The sequence below is a fragment of the Doryrhamphus excisus genome, linkage group LG7 (genome assembly GCF_037039965.1).
Source record: "Doryrhamphus excisus strain RoL-2023G ecotype Guam linkage group LG7, RoL_Dexc_Guam_v1.1, whole genome shotgun sequence".
NCBI lineage: Eukaryota > Metazoa > Chordata > Actinopteri > Syngnathiformes > Syngnathidae > Doryrhamphus > Doryrhamphus excisus.
In genome coordinates this window covers 18,710,530-18,727,705 of record NC_136363.1, presented here as the reverse complement: position 1 = coordinate 18,727,705, position 17,176 = coordinate 18,710,530, and the positions used below count along the sequence as shown (strand labels likewise).

Genomic DNA, 17,176 nt, shown 5'->3' with positions numbered 1-17,176 from the left:
CCGGTTGGATTTGTGGTTAATTTTTATTGCAGATAACCCGGAATCTACGACAAATTTATATGTGCTTCCATTCAGCGATTCGGCTTCTATTTTGTCAATGCACCACAAACAGGAAGTGCGTTTATTTTGATACTTCCTGGTTTCATTGCGGATGTCTGCTGCTTGGCACGGGTTAGCATGTTCAACCACCGCGACCGGAAGCGCTCTTATTTTGATATCTCCGGTTGTCACTCGTGTGTCGGTTGTAGACGACGCGGATAAATCTCTTAAAGCACACCGGGACTAGTTACGTACCTAAAGGCGGAGGAGCAAGATGACGGTCCCTTGTAATTTCCGCTAATTTGACGATAAAACACCGCATCCTGCTCGAAGGAGGCGAGCGGTCGCGGGGGATGGTCTCTAAGCCCCGGGACGACTCGGCGGTTGGGGCTGTTTTAATGGAGCGAACGCTGGAGCTGAGGCATCAAATATAGTGTAAATAAATGAAATGTTGGTAAGTGGCCATTTTGTTTTGTTTTTTTGAGTAAAGAACATCAATGTTATGTGATTCTAATTACTTAAATGAAATATATCACTTTATTCTGGTTAATTATATTGACAGGAAGCTTATTCTAGTTGCAGGTGGCTTTGGGGTCCCTCCAGCCATGGTGACCTATGACCCCAGTGTGTCCTAACTCCTAATCCAGTCCTGATCCACCAGAGGTAAGAGCAGTCAAGATGGAAGACAGGTGGAGAACCTAAACACTGTAAATGTCCAATAGCAACATTTCCAGTGTTAATGGTCCAATACAGTCAACCAATCAGTGCTTCTCAACACTGTCTGCTTGGTAACAGATTAAAAGCTTAAAAACAATTAGCAGCAGTTTACCATAAAATGGCACCACAGCGACCTCTAGTGGTTGTCAGCGTAGCTAGCTTACCTGCCACTATGTTTTTTTTAATTTAGTGTTTGTATTACCGCCTAAAATATATCTTTCAAATTGAAGATGCCTCACATAATACGTTGTGGTGGTCTTCAACCAGACTTAAGCTTTTATTTTTTTTAGTTTCCTAAATATTAGAAACAGAGAGTGCTCCTGTTGCATAGATGAACTTTGACCGACACAGTTTTGCTGTAGATCCTTAAAAGACAGCAAAAGTAGCACAGTACTCCTGTCAATTTAGAGGATCTTTGACTTATGGGGTAGATCATTAATAACAGAGCGCTCCTGTCATATAGAAGATCTTTAAATCAGCAGTGCTCTTCTCTTGTCGAGGATCTTTGACTAGCATTTTTGCAGTCGGTCCTTAAAACCAGCACTATGCTCCTGTCTTATACAGGATCTTTTCACTACTGTTTTTTTTTGTAGTTTGTATTTTTTTAATGTAGTTTCCGAAATATTAGAAACAGAGAGTGCTCCTGTTGCATAGATGAACTTTGACCGACACTGTTTTGCTGTAGATCCTTAAAAGACAGCAAAAGTAGCACAGTACTCCTGTCAGTTTAGAGGATCTTTGACTTATGGGGTAGATCATCAATAACAGCAAAGCGCTCCTGTTATATAGATCTTTTTGCACTAGTTCCTTAAAATCAGCAGTGCTCTTCCCTTATAGAGGATCTTTGACTTATGGGGTAGATCATCAATAACAGCAAAGCGCTCCTGTTATATAGATCTTTTTGCACTAGTTCCTTAAAATCAGCAGTGCTCTTCTCTTATAGAGGATCTTTGACTAGCATTTTTGCACACGGTCCTTAATACCAGCACTGTGCTCCTGTCTTATACAGGATCTTTTTGCTAATGTTTTTGCTGTAGGTCCTTGGACTAGCGTTTTGAATGCTCACTCAGGGTGTCCCGGACCTCTCTATTGGTCCACTTTCCCCTCCACCCTCCCTCCCTCCCCCGATCACTGATGGTGAATAATTCAGAAGCGCTATCAAGGAGGAGGAGAAGTAGAGAGATTGGGGGGGGGGGAGCAAATGAGGATGCTAACCGACGGATAGCGAGATGCATGCCAGACAAATGGAGACACACTTCCCTAGCATGTACAGGATAGAGGATTAACATTAGCATTGTTGTTATATACACAATAATATAAATAAGTCTTTCTGAAGATGTGTCTGGAACAATTTATAAATAATTTCTTATTTATTTACTAATTTATTGACCGTTTATTATAATGAATGTAGTCTTGGTCTCCTTGAGACGAGCACAAACCGATGTAAGGCGGCCATATTTAGCCCCGGCTTCTATTATTAGAGCCTTTGCCCTATTTTAAAACATTTGGGAGAGGGAAAAAAGCGACTGACGCGGTGCTCATTAAGGCCGCGGATGCATTCACGCACCAGTGAGCCTGCGAGCGGTTGCTATTGGTAACGGCTCGGCTCACTTGGAGATGGGGGTGGAGGGGTGGGTGTGCTTTTTAGGGTGCAGATAGAGAGCTCGTATAATGTATGGAATCTTCAACACCCGCCCACCTTGCCGTTTCGGGCCGCAAAATCAGGTGTACGCTGGGAAGTAATCTCTCCATCATTTTGTCATCTCTTTCGCATCCTCATCTGCTTCCTCCTCCTCCTTGATAGTGCTACTGAATTATTCAACAACAGTGATCGGGAGGGGGGAAAGGGGAGCAGTGGAGGTGTCCGCGGGAAGCCGTGAGTCAGCATTGAGCGTTTTAAGGCACAGCGAGAGAGGGAAGCGATACCCTTTAGGTGATACGAGCGGATGCTGCAAGCCGTGCGTGCTCCAGCAGAGACGCTGATTAGCATAAGAAGAACGCGTTCTTAGCAGCCAATTTTTATTTTTTATTTTTTTAATAAAAGGAGGCGATGGGAGACAGCTACGTGTACCGGCGACTTCCCTATGCCAGAGGAGGCGAGGAGGGCGACGAGAAGGATGGAGAGGAGGGAGGAAGGATGCGAGAAAGTGTCGGGCGACAGATGGTAACGAAGTTATGGGAAGGATGAATCACTGTCTTGCATTTCGTAACAAATGTTCTGTATTGTTTATAATGAGCAAATGATGCATCAATATTGGCGAGAAGCCAATCAGCTTTGATTCGGATCTAATCCAGTTTGCACCCAGTCTAAATACAACATGTCCTGACACTTAATACCTCTGATAAATGTTATTAGCTCTTTGTTGTGTTAGCGTAGGATCTGGATCATACTTGATTTTGTCTGAAGCTGCAAGGCATTTAATTAAATGGTAATGGTTTAATTTCATTTGAACATGCATCGGATTACAATTGAATGCATCACATAATCAGTTCACAGTTCCACATGTCCAAAAGGAGTAGGAAGAAGCAAAGCTTATTAAATCCTACCCCTCCATCTGGTACTTTTACAATCAGTAACTGTTACATTTGTTCACGTCCTGCTTTCCTAATATAGTTTAGGAGTTTAATCACGTACCGAAGTACAAGGTGATATGACCATACAATTACACAATGGGTACCATAGTAACTGTCAATAGTCAATTAAAAAAATAATAAAAATGAATAAAATAAATTAATAAATCTAATACATTTGCTAAATACAAGGATGAAGAGTCTTGAACCAGTCATGATGTGCTATACATATCACTATATTGATACTTACTGTGGTACCTATTATGTCATTGTATGGTCATATCACCTCATACTTTGGTACATTGTAAAAAATAAAAATAAAATTTATTAATTTCATTTAATTTTTATTAACTATATTAGGAAAGCAGGAAGTAAACAAATGTATCAGTAACTGTTACATTTGTTCACTTCCTGCTTTTTTAATTTTAATTTTTTTTTATCACGTACCAAAGTACGAGGTGATATGACCATACAATGACATAATGGGTACTATAGTAACTGTCGATATAGTGATATATATATAGTACATCATGACTGAAATTATACAGCGTATGATTGACATTCCACCAATTTAAGTGTTTTCACATGAGTTCAATTCCTCGCTGCTTTGAAAAATGCTACCAACTCCAAAATACCACACAAAGGAGCATTAGAAGCAATGGTTACAAAGTCTGTGACTCTAGTGTAATGTGTGTAGATGCAGGGCGAGGAAGGAACAGAGTGGCTGCTGGAGCTGCTGACCGACGTCCAGCTGCAGCAGTACTTCCTGCGCATCCGGGACGACCTCAACGTGACACGACTCTCGCATTTCGACTACGTCAAGAATGAAGATCTGGAGAAGATCGGCATGGGCCGTCCTGGTACGATCCAAACCTTTCTCTGTGATCACTGAATATTGTACAATGTTGTCATCGGTGGTGCTCTGTTGCTTTAGGTCAGAGGAGGCTGTGGGAGGCCGTTAAGAGGAGGAGAGCGCTTTGTAAACGCAAGTCCTGGATGAGCAAGGTGGAGTACAACACATACCGAATGTTATCGGTTTGTTTCGAGGGAACTAACAAGTAGAAATGATGTCAATATATGGGATAGTCAATCCCTGCTATTTGCTGGCGGTTACATCCCAACACCAATCCCAAATAGGGAACCATGGACACACTATTCATTCATTCATTTTCTACTGCTGGAGCCTATCCCAGCTGTCTTTGGGCGAGAGGCACCCTGGACTGGTGTAGCCAATCACAGGACACATATAGACAAACATATGCAATACACTATGGGAAAACTTTTAAGGAGTTGTTTTTTTATACTCATATTGGTACATGTTTGTATATTTGAGTGTGAAGTTGCTGTATGATGACTTTAGTGACTGTTATATTGTTATATACAATATTTTTATACACTATACTGTTATATACAGTCACAGGGCACATATAGACAAACAACCATTCACACTCACATTCATACCTATGGACAATTTGGAGTCGCTAATTAACCTAGCATGTTTTTGGAATGTGGGAGGAAACTGGAGTACCCGGAGAAAACCCACGCATGAACGTGGAGAACATCCAAACTCCATACAGAGATGGCCGAGGGTGGAATCGAACTCGGGTCTCCTCGCTGTGTGGCCTGTACGCAAACCACATGCACACCGTGCAGCCGGAAAATTAACATTCATTCATTAATTTTTTACCGCTGATCCTCACGAGGGTTGCGGGGGGGGGTGCTGGAGCCTATCCCAGCTGTCTTCAGGCGAGAGGCGGGGTACACCCTGGACTGGTGATCAGCCAATCACAGGGCACATATAGACAAACAACCATTCACACTCACATTCATACCTATGGACAATTAACCTAGCATGTTTTTGGAATGTGGGAGGAAACCGGAGTACCCGGAGAAAAACATGCACACTTCACACAGAGATGGCCGAGGGTGGAATTGAACTCGGGGCTCTTAGCTGTGTGACCTGCACGCTGACCACTTTCAGCCCGCTCATGCGTTTATACTAGTTAATAAATAACCATGTACTCAAAAGAGAGCTGCATTTTTCTTTCCACTTTCTCATGCACTCCAGATTATTGTTAATGTAAAAAATGTATTACTTGTTGTCACATTTCATAGATAACATCCTCTCTGCCTGCCTCCTAAATTAGGTGTTTCCTGTGAAGCGGCCCGACGCCGACCCCCAACAGGCAATCCCGCATGGCGCGTCATGCGGCGGCGGGGCGGCCACGCCCAACAGCGACTCTGCAGCCTCCCTCACCTGCCTCATCCGAGAGTCGGAGCTGCAGCTGTTCGAGCGCTTGGGCGACGGCACGTTCGGAGTGGTGCGGCGGGGCGAGTGGAGCGCCCCCAGCAGTCGAGTGGTGGGTTTGACGCATAAAAACGACATACAACAACAACGTCCTTTACCTTTTTTTTTTTTTGTCATGCAGCTGTCAGTGGCGGTGAAGTGTCTCAAGGCCGGCGTGCTGGACTCGGACGGTCTGGATGATTTCATCAGAGAGGTGAACGCCATGCACTCCCTCAGCCACCAGAACCTGATCCGCCTTTATGGGATTGTTCTGACACAGCCCATGAAAATGGTGAGTACCACACACATACACGGTGTCAAACGTGGACCGTCTTACGTGACGCCACCGTGTTCCAGGTGACTGAGTTGGCGCCTCTGGGCTCGCTGTTGGACCGTCTGAGGAAACGTCAGGGTCACATTCTGATCTCATCACTGTGCAACTACGCTGTACAGGTTTGTTTTTTTTCCCCACAAAAACAAACGATATTGAACACATCCCAACGCCGTATGTACTATGACTCCAGGTGGCATGCGGTATGGCCTACCTGGAGCAGCGCCGTTTCCTCCACAGAGACCTGGCGGCCCGTAACGTGCTGCTGTCCACCAATGAAACGGTGAAGATCGGCGACTTTGGCCTGATGAGAGCGCTACCGTCACACGCCGACCAGTATGTCATGGAGGAAGGACACAAAATCCCTTTCCCATGGTGAGTCGACATGTGGACTCGAACATCCACACATCCGCTCACGTACTCTCCATGTCATTCACTCCAGGTGTGCTCCAGAATCCTTAAAATCCCGCACCTTCTCGCATGCATCCGATACATGGATGTTCGGGGTGACTCTGTGGGAGATGTTCACCCATGGACAGGAACCGTGGCTGGGCCTGAATGGAAGCCAGGTGCCTTCAAACAAATTGTTCCTGCAACTTCCTTAATGCACGGTGATCGAGTGGTTAGCGCGCAGACTTCTCAGCTAGGAGACCAGGGTTCAATTCCACCCTCTGCCATCTCTGTGTGGAGTTTGCATGCGTGGGTTTTCTCCGGGTACTCCGGTCTCCTCCCACATTCCAAAAAAACATGCTAGGTTAATTAGCGACTCCAAATTGTCCATAGGTGTGAGTGTGAATGGTTGTTTGTCTATATGTGCCCTGTGATTGTATATAACAGTATAGTGTATGAAAATATAGTATATAACAATATAACAGTCACTAAAGTCATCATACAGCAACTTCACACTCAAATATAGAAACATGTACCAATATGTGTATAAAAAACAACTCCTTAAAAGTTTTCCCATACTGTATTGCATTCCAGCCAGCCAATCACAGGGCACATATAGACAAACAACCATTCACACTCACATTCATACCTATGGACAATTTGGAGTCGCTAATTAACCTAGCATGTTTTTGGAATGTGGGAGGAAACTGGAGTACCCGGAGAAAACCCACGCATGCACGGGGAGAACATGCAAACTCCACACAGAGATGGCCGAGGGTGGAATTGAACCCCGGTCTCCTAGCTGTGAGGTCTGCGCATTTTTTCAGGAGCACTTTGTAAACAACAGACCACATCAAATAACTAAATTTATAATACTTTGGAAAGAACGGGCGGGCCGTATTCAAACACTTAGTGGGCCGGATGTGGCCCCCGGGCCGTAGTTTGCCCACCCCTGCGTTAGCCCCTTTCTGGGCTCCTGAAATAAAGACACACATCAAAAGTATAAGATGCAGATGTATTTACTACACTAAAAAACATGCTAGGTTAATTGGCGACTCCAAATTGTCCATAGGTATGAATGTGAGTGTGAATGGTTGTTTGTCTATATGTGATTGGCTGGCGACCAGTCCAGGGTGTACCCCGCCTCTCGCCGCCAAGACAGCTGGGATTGGCTCCAGCACCCCCGTGACCCGGGCAGAAAAATGAATGAATGAATTGAGCGTCTGCTTGCAGATCCTCCACAAGGTGGACATGGAGGCCGAGCGGCTGTGCAAGCCAGACGACAGCCCTCAGGACATCTACAATGTCATGCTTCAGTGCTGGAGTCCCAAACCTGAGGATAGACCCACCTTTGTTGCCCTGAGGGACTTCTTGATGGAGGTAGAACTTCTCCTTACTGAAGATATCTTTTGATATTACGTGCTGACGTGATTCTTCTTCAGACCATGCCGACAGACATGAGAGCTCTCCAGGACTTTGCAGAGGAAGACAAACTTGAGATCCAAATGAATGACGTCATCACCATCATAGATGGAAGGTCAGTCCATCTATCTATCAGTCTTGTGTGTGTGTGTGTGTGTCACAATAGCACAAAGCACCATTTGTTGATGTCAAATTCCTTGCATGCTGTAGAAATTACCGAGTACACCAGTGTGATCACATGACGGACAGCTTGCAGACCGTTCGAGATCCCCATCACGGCGTCTTGAGGTGGCTCCCCTTATGTGTTTCTTCAGGGCAGAGCACTACTGGTGGCGAGGACAGAACAGACGAACGCTACGCGTGGGCCAGTTCCCTCGCCACGTGGTGACGGCGGTAGCCGGCCTATCCGCCCACGACATCAGCCGCCCGCTCAAGCACTCGTTCATCCACACAGGGCACGGGGACACCGATCCTCACCGGAGCTGGGGCCATGCTGACCGTATAGACAGGTCAGAAGCGGTGCTTTGGATTGTCACTGGTGGTCATAGGCCATCTAGTGGTACACAAATTATATTACATGTATACATATGGTAATGGTAATGGTTTTATTTCATTTGAACATGCATCAGATTACAATTGAATGCATCCTATTAGCGTAGGATCTGGATCATACTTGATTTTGTCTGAAGCTGCAAGGCATTTAATTAAATGGTAATGGTTTAATTTCATTTGAACATGCATCGGATTACAATTGAATGCATCACATAATCAGTTCACAGTTCCACATGTCCAAAAGGAGTAGGAAGAAGCAAAGCTTATTAAATCCTACCCCTCCGTCTGGTACTTTTACAATCACTAACTGTTACATTTATTCACTTCCTGCTTTCATAATATAGTTTAGGAGTTTAATCACGTACTGAAGTACAAGGTGATATGACCATACAATGACACAATGGGTACCATAGTAACTGTCAATAGTTAATAAAAAAATTAATAAAAATGAATAAAATAAATTCATAAATCTAATTGTTTGTTCACTTCCTGCTTTCCTAATATAGTTTTTTTTTTTTTTTTTTTTAACCTCGTATCGAAGTAGGTGATATGACCATACAATGACACAATGGGTACCATAGTAACTGTCAATAGTTAATGAAAAAAATAATAAAATAAATGAATAAATCTAATAAATTTGCTAAATACAAGGATGAAGAGTCTTGAAGCAGTCATGATGGGCTATACATATCACTATATTGTATGGTCGTATCACCTCGTACTTTGGTATGTGGTAAAAAATAAAAACATTTCAAATTTTTTAATTTAATTTAATTTTTATTAACTATATTAGGAAAGCAGGAAGTGAACAAATGTAACAGTTACTGATTGTAAAAGTACCAGATGGAGGGGTAGGAAAAAAACAAACAAAAAACCCAAATATGGTAAAATAATAAGGGGGGAAAAAACAAACCAAAAAAATACAAATATGCTAAAATAATAAGGGGAAACGCCCACGCCCCCCAAAAAACAAATATAGTAAAATAATAAGGAGAAAACAAACAAAAAAAAACCTTAATCTATATTAGGAAAGCAGGAAGTGAACAAATGTAACAGTTACTGATTGTAAAAGTACCTGATGGAGGGGTAGTATTTAATAAGCTTTGCTTCTTCCTACTCCTTTTGGACATGTGGAACTGTGAACTGTGATGCATTCAATTGTAATCTGATGCATGTTCAAATGAAATAAAACCATTACCAGTATTGAAATAGTTCTGGCCACCTTATGTTGTATATTTGTCATATGAGGTTTCCAGCTCATTTTTGATATTTAATCATTTAATACAAAGTATTACATATTTAAATTAGAATGGTTCGAATACACTGTAAGGGAAACGACTTGCACATTGCTATTACTATAAACGTCCACTGGACTGCAGCACTGCACCACAGATTGCCTACATTCTGCACACAATTCCTAGTGTCTTCCTTTGTGTGTCCTCTCCAGTCTATATTTAGGGAACCCCATGAAACCCCCTGATGTTCTCGGAATGGACCCTTGCATGTCAAGACCGACCAAGCTCCCCAACCGTGCAAAGAGTAACTAAGCACACACTTTTTAAAGAATCCTTTTCAGCAAAGGCCGATTTGTAAAAGGTGTTTAACTTCCTCGCAGAGCAACCCCCTCCCCGTCCTCCTCAGCCTGCAGTCCTGCTAAAGAGTGAGTGTCGCATCAGATTCCCGCCATGTCCGCCCGCGTCCTGACCCTTCTAATGTTCTGCCCTCAGAGCCCTACTACGATTCCGTCATGGAGGATTATGACGACGACGATGACTCCGCCGTCGGCCCTCGCCCCGGCCCCAAGAGGCTGGGCGTGTCCCTGGGCCTTAAGCTCCGCCCATGGGAAGGCTGCTGCGGCACACAGGCGGATACCAGCGAAGTGTCCCTCATCGACTTCACCGACGACAGCTTCAGCTCGACTACGCCTTCGCCACTCACAGAGACGCAGCAGCCAGACGATGACACACTGAAGGTGTAGCTAATTCTATAATGACACCACATGCGTGTATTCTGCTTATTGGACGGTTTTCATTGTGTTTACGTAAACCAAATGTTTTTATAAATAAGACTCACTCAAACTCAGCACGATCCTCCCGGGGGTCCACTATAACCTCTTCTCCTCAGATGCACACAATGTGACGAGATGGTGCGCATTGATTGGTGACGCAATCCTTCACACTTTAACGGCTGGCTTTGTCTCCCGCTATTTGCACCCATCTTGCATCAGAAGCAAACAGGAGAACCGCTTGGATGGTTGGATGGATACATTTTGGGAAACTAATCCAGTGTAGCTTCATCCACTATATTATTAACACTAGCCCAACAAAACATATCTACTTGTATTATAGGTTATCTCATTGATAATCAATACGTTTTTGTTAAGTTGCTGTATGATGATTTTAGTGATTGTTATATTGTTATACAATATTTTTATACACTATACTGTTATATAGTACAATCACAGGGCACATATAGACAAACAACAATTCACACTCACATTCATACCTATGGACAATTTGGAGTCGCTAATTAACCTAGCATGTTTTTTTGGAATGTGGGAGGAAACCGGAGTACCCGGAGAAAACCCACGCATGCACGGGGAGACCATGCAAACTCCACACAGAGATGTCCGAGGGTGGGATTGAACTCGGGTCTCCTCGCTGTGAGGTCTGCACGCTAACCACTCGACCGCCGTGCAGCCTGTGGAATATTTTCTTTAATTCATTCATTCATTCATTTTCTACTGCTTATCCTCACAAGGGTCGCGGGCATGCTGGAACCTATCCCAGCTGTCTTCGGGCGAGAGGCGGGGTACACCCTGGACTGGTGGCCAGCCAATCACAGGGCACATATAGACAAACAACCATTCACACTCACATTCATACCTATGGACAATTTGGAGTCGCCAATTAACCTAGCATGTTTTTGGAATGTGGGAGGAAACCGGAGTACCTGGAGAAAACACAGAGGGTGGAATTGAACTCGGGTCTCCTAGCTGTGAGGTCTGCGCGCTAACCACTCAACCGCCGTGCAGCCCTCTTTCCTTAATAGCAGGACAATTTAATCATGTTTAAAATATTGATCAGCATAGATAATGTTATTATTTCAGGACACCCCCTCCATCCTGGACTGGCCCCTCCCACAGCCTGCTTACGATGAAGTGGCTACAGAGCTCCAGGACCAATCAGAGGACCAGGAGGTGCGATCCATCAACAAGGGGACAACCGAAGAGCCCCCGCCCACTCCCTCCACTGCCGCCATGTTGGGCAGGAACGAGTCGCAGTCAGCTGACCTCTTCCAAGAGCTCCAGAGAGAGGTCCAGAATTGTTTAGGATGTATAAGGTGTCATTGTTTGGGCTAACTTATTTTCCCCCCCGTATCGATGAAGGTGATGGTGAAGCTGCAGGTTCCCATGGCGACAGGTCGCTCCCTGCCGTCCTCGCCGCTCCCGCTGCCACTGGCTCCACTCGTACCTCACCGACAGATATACATTCCCCCTCCTTCGCCCTCCGCCAGCTTCACGTCCGGGTTCGGGGACCGTCCGGTGCTGCCACCTCGCAGCCCCGTCCCTCCGCTGCGCCCCTCCAAGGGCCCCTCCCACCCACACCACAGCTCCATCTCGCTGGAGCTGGAGGACACACCTCCTCAGATCCCTCCCCGGGACCGCACTCTCTCCCAGCCGAGCTCACGTTCCTCCTCGCCTCTCACTCTGGCGCCACCAGCGTCATCCTCCCCGCTCCTTCCCCCACCCCCGCTTTCCGTCTCCCCCCGCCGGGCGTCTGGCCTCCTGGGTCCACTCCTGTCCTCCTCCTCGCCTCCCAAAGGGGCTCCCCCTGCTTCTTCTACCTCTTCCTTGGATCCTCTGGCCTTGCAGGAGGCTCGGGGACTCTCCGCTGTGATTGACAACTCACAGAGCGCCGTCCCGGCCCCGTTGCCAGAGCGACCTGCCTTACTGGAGAGGTGCGATGTGAGACACTCTGCACTCAACTGACAGGCGGGACAACAAATTGAGTGTTTTTTTTGGCGTGAGATGCTTGTATCAGCAGCCGTTATGCAACCGTGTTCTGTTTTCTGCCGTTTGAGCACACTTGACACTATTTTTACTGAAGCGTCGATAAACAGATGAATGGAAAAAAAAATCACTCAATACAATCTCTGCTTGATTGACAGGCTTAAGTGTATTTGTCTCCCTATGTCAATCACTTCACAGAGTTTGAACTCTGACATTTGCTTCTTTTAATGTCAGAAATTTTTGCTGTTTGGTTTTGAATCTGTAAGTCTGCAACAAGACAAAATAATTATTACTCATAATAAATAAATTGGAATATTAGATTACAGAAAACAGTGATTAAACAAGCAAATGATGTATTTTCATAAGCCAGCATCTGCTACTTCCTGTCTCCTTCTGATCAAGATACGGAGCAGCTAATATGGCCGCGGTCAAACCCATGATGCAGCAGCCTGCCCGGACCAAGCCCGACTCCTCCTCTTACAACAACAACAACAATGGACGGCCGGCAGCTCCCAGCATGCAACAGGAGCTGAGCATCTCACAGGTGAGTGCCGGAACGACACTGCTTGTGAATGTAACATTCTTATGCCGTGTTTGCCTTTGAGTAGGTCCAAGGAGCCGTTCATGGGGTCACACTGGATGAGTGTCAGGCTGCACTGCAAAGTCACAATTGGGGAATCCAGCAGGCTGTCAATCATTTGAAGGTACAATGTAGTTTTTAATTTTTATTATAAAGTAGATTTAGTTCTTTAACTGTGTGTACCAAATGTGGTGGTGATATACTCATGCAGAATATAATAACTAACCGGAAAATGTATGCAAACCAAGGTAAAATTTGCTAACCAAGGTTCCACTGTAGCAGAAAAATACTCCACATTCTGTATCTGCAAAATGTCTCAATACTTTTATCATTTTAGTACGGCAACAAAAAAAGTTTTATAACATTGTTGATGAAGGTGGAGCAGTTGTTTCGTTTGGGTCTGCGGTCCCGGTCTGACTGCGAGGTGCTCCTGCAGCGCTGCCAGTGGAACCTGGAACAGGCCAGCTCGCTCATGCTGGACACGTATGGACCGCACTGCAACAGGTACGAAATCCAATTGAAAGTATTTTTAGTTTATTAAAAAAAATAATAATAAAGGTGTTCCTCAGGGCACTGTGCTAGAACCACTGTATTTTACCTCAGGAACCCTTTTTTTTGTCTCACAGGAAGTGACAGCGGCGGCATAACTGTCCAAGGACAAGCGCCCGGCACTGAATGTTCTTCTCTTGTATGTACTGTGAATACCTGCTAGCAATCTGTACCGCACAATGGAATCGCTTACTTGAACACGTGCTATGTTATTTATTTTTTACTACATGAGGTATGTACATACTTTTCCACAGCTTTCAAAATTCCACAAATACGCAACTCTACTCATACCGTGTATTCGCGCAGGTGGAAATAAAAGCGGTACGGAAGAGAATGCTTCCAGTAAAGTAGGAACCGCGCCTGTAGTGTCTTATCTACCCCCCCGCAGGGATCAAACGATCAAAAGTGGCTGTGCATTGTGGCGCGCTGGATCAGTGTGTTATCCCTGGACAGCCTTTCCGATCCGCAACAGCACTAAGCACTCTGGTTGCATTCACCAGTGGTGCATGACACACAGGCAGGCGGAAAGTCAACCTCATGACTCGATGAAATTTGTAGTATCGAATCGCATGACTGGTTCGATGCCAGACGAACGCTGATGGTTTTTTTTTTTTCAATGATGGTTTGTGATTGGCAGCTGAATCAATGAATAAAACCACCCGAAACTTGATCCATATTCTGCAGCTACAAATGATCTTCATGAGTCGTTCCAACAAACGTGACGTGCATGCCACCTTACACGTGGGAGTGTCACTCGCCCCCCACCGCTTTCCTCCCCACGCGAACTAGACATTTGACCCGACAGCTGCAGCATAACGCTGCCTTCACAAAAGAGAGTAATTTCTAATCTTTTCACAGCCAGTGTAAGTGTTCTTTTCATGAATGCACCATCCCCCCACCCCCCTCCCCACCCATATGTCCCTCTATGTATGGTCAATTCTTGCCACATGACCTTGCGTGATGTACTAAAAGCACTTTGTGGCTCTAACTGCCATCTGTAAAGATGTTCACATTTGAGAAAAACTAATTTCACTTTCAGTTTGCCCTCTTCATGGTTTTACAATGTGTCCCTTTTTCCTTGACTGACAGCTCTAACCAATACAGATCAAAGGAAATTCAGGAATTAATTATCTATCAGTTTTGAAAAGGGTATAACTCCATTTCTAAAGATTTTGGACTCTAGCAAACCACAGTGAGAGCCATTATCCAGAAATGACGAAGAAGTGGAACATTGGTGAACCTTCCCAGGAGTGTCCGAGCAACCAAAATGACCCCAAAAAAACGCAGTCACGACTCATCTAAGAGGTCACAAAAGACCCCACAACAATCAATTAAGGTCAGTGTTCATCTTGATGATCCCAAAGACTTTTGGGAAAATATTGTGATCTGAGGAGACTAATGTTAAACCATATAGACCCAGACTGTGTTGTCAACATGCTAACCACTAGACCACCGTGCAACCTATAAGTTACTACAAACTAATATAATTACATTTTTATTGTATTCATTATACATTCATTTTATTATTAATAGTAAGTCATTATTACAGTGTTAGTAGAAATATGACTCTTGTATTGTTTATCATGTGACCTTGTTGATATTGTTTGCATATACTGCCGTCATAAATATGATGACAATAATATGAATATTTGCACAGAGCGAGACCAAAAGAGCGTGGGAGAGTAAAGGCGGAGAAAAAGTGACTTATCCTTGAACTGGAGGGGGGGGAAAGGGGGTGGTAACGATCGATGGTGTCAAACTGAGAGGAGAAAGATGTTCTCCCCGAGGAGAGTGAAAGTGAAAGCTGGAGAGGACAGACATGAGGTGTGATGATGAAGAAGAGACAAAAGAGGAAGGCCATTCGGGGAGAGGTGAGCTTTATCCGTCAGAGACGTTCTCCTCAACCTACGCATCACAAATGACTCAACTTTCCATTTCACCTTTCCTGTATTGTTTCCTACTTTTCCTTGGAACCCCATTCCCTATTGGATCAGCAGTGGCTGTGTTCCTAAGGGGCGTGGCCAAAGCTTTTTAATTGGTGCTTTGTGTGCCTCTATATTGTGTTGTCATCCTTCAGCCGTCCACTACCCCACACTCTAAAGTTACCAATGCGCTTGAATGCATCATGGCACGACGAGTGCAGACCTTGATTGATCCTGTTCCAACAGAAAGAAAGGAGATAGACATGGTGTTGTTCATCATTCTGGATTGCAAGTCTTCAATTGCAGTGCTTACAAGTGAGTGCGATTTAGATTTTATTAGATCCTACTCAAGGGCTGCACGGTGTTGGAGGGTTAGCGCACAGGCTTCACAGCTAGGAGACCCAAGTTCGATTCCACCCCGGCCATCTCTGTGTGGAGTTTGCATGCGTGGTTTTTCTCCGGGTACTCCGGTTTCCTCCCACATTCCAAAAACATGCTAGGTTAATTGGCGACTCCAAATTGTCCATAGGTATGAATGTGAGTGTGAATGGTTGTTTGTCTATATGTGCCCTGTGATTGTATATAACAGTATAGTGTATAAAAATATTGTATATAACAATATAACAGTCATCATACAGCAACTTCACACTCAAATATACAAACATGTACCAATATGAGTATAAAAAACCAACTCCTTAAAAGTTTTCCCATACTGTATTGCATCTGAGCAACACATTCATTGGGGTGCTGCAATGACGTTAGCCCCTCTCTGGAGCTAACATCATCAAAAGTATAAGGTGCAGATGTATTTACTACACTAAAAAACATGCTAGGTTAATTAGCGACTCCAAATTGTCCATAGGTATGACTGTGAGTGTGAATGGTTGTTTATCTATATGTGCCCTGTGATTGGCTGGCGACCGGTCCATGGTGTACTCCGCCTGGGATAGGCTCCAGCACTCCCATGTGAGGATAAGCGGTAGAAAATGAATGAATGAATAGATCCGCCTCCAGATGATGATGTAGTGTAGATGTTTGTAGTAATACTGGTATTCATTATGTTACACATTTTGATACTACCTTTTTGTATATTTGTATAGCTGAAGGCCCCACGCCCTGCTGTAGCCAATGGGAGGTTCCAAAAAAAAATTATTTCAAATACTAAAAACACAAACGTGGTCACATAAAACAATCGATTAAAATATTTGATCATGATTAATCACATTTGTTTCTAGTTAATTCACAATTAATCGCATTTAATCGCAGATGGAAATACATTTTTGTGGTAAACGTTTTGATGTGGAACTACGATAATTGCATAAAAATTTTTTGTAAAGGGATATCAATCAATCAAACTACGGTGGGGGCTGAGGGTCAAACAGGATAATTGCGCATCAAATTTGCCGCCATTTAAGGGAACTTCCGTTAGCGTCATCTATGTGTTAACTTTGACAACAAAAAAAATGTCGGTAAACAATGCAAGAGACTAACCCAGTATCTAGTTTTAAAGGACATTGTCAATCATCTCTCTTACACTTGATGAGAGCAGAGGCGGCTGTTAATTCCGATGTGTGCCGGGTCCGACACATGTCAGTCAATCCTGATGTGCCGCTGAGATGCCATGATCCGCCCGAGGCTGTGCTGCAACATCCACACACGCACACATTGTCTTTTCACGCCAGCAACATCTGGAGGTCTTTTATTCAAAGAGATATTTTCCTTCCCTGATTGACAGCCAGTCGGCCCTTCCGAACCCTGTGTCTCACCAGTTCTCCCGACTCCTTACCTTGCCTCCCGCCTGTTT

At 44.4% G+C, this 17,176-nt stretch overlaps 1 protein-coding gene across 2 annotated transcripts; it reads left to right on the top strand.

Moving 5' to 3' along the window:
- The first annotated feature begins 112 nt into the window (after window positions 1–112).
- tnk2a (tyrosine kinase, non-receptor, 2a) lies at window positions 113–14,940 on the top strand. 2 transcript variants are annotated; one of them, XM_058059755.2, is made up of 22 exons: window positions 113–493; window positions 616–702; window positions 2,801–2,920; window positions 4,025–4,187; window positions 4,262–4,332; window positions 5,475–5,687; window positions 5,757–5,906; window positions 5,972–6,067; window positions 6,139–6,320; window positions 6,388–6,514; window positions 7,569–7,715; window positions 7,778–7,872; window positions 8,072–8,266; window positions 9,757–9,848; window positions 9,925–9,969; window positions 10,037–10,281; window positions 11,419–11,625; window positions 11,698–12,269; window positions 12,724–12,865; window positions 12,930–13,025; window positions 13,278–13,405; window positions 13,528–14,940. In XM_058059755.2, the coding sequence occupies exons 3-22, from the start codon at window positions 2,807–2,809 to the stop codon at window positions 13,532–13,534; spliced, it is 3,087 nt and encodes a 1,028-aa protein (XP_057915738.2). In that variant the 5' UTR covers window positions 113–493; window positions 616–702; window positions 2,801–2,806; the 3' UTR covers window positions 13,535–14,940. The 2 variants fall into 2 exon arrangements, with proteins under 2 accessions (XP_057915738.2, XP_057915739.2); XM_058059756.2 differs by lacking the exon at window positions 2,801–2,920.
- The last annotated feature ends 2,236 nt before the right edge of the window (window positions 14,941–17,176 follow it).

What these genes read in the sequence shown, in the direction of transcription:
- tnk2a (XM_058059755.2), top strand. Translation starts at nt 2,807, where the DNA reads ATGGGAGACAGCTACGTGTACCGGCGACTTCCCTATGCCAGAGGAGGC. An exon ending in GATCGGCATGGGCCGTCCTG is followed by an intron (nt 4,188 to 4,261) that starts GTACGATCCAAA and finishes CTGTTGCTTTAG; the next exon opens with GTCAGAGGAGGCTGTGGGAG. An exon ending in TGTGCAACTACGCTGTACAG is followed by an intron (nt 6,068 to 6,138) that starts GTTTGTTTTTTT and finishes CTATGACTCCAG; the next exon opens with GTGGCATGCGGTATGGCCTA.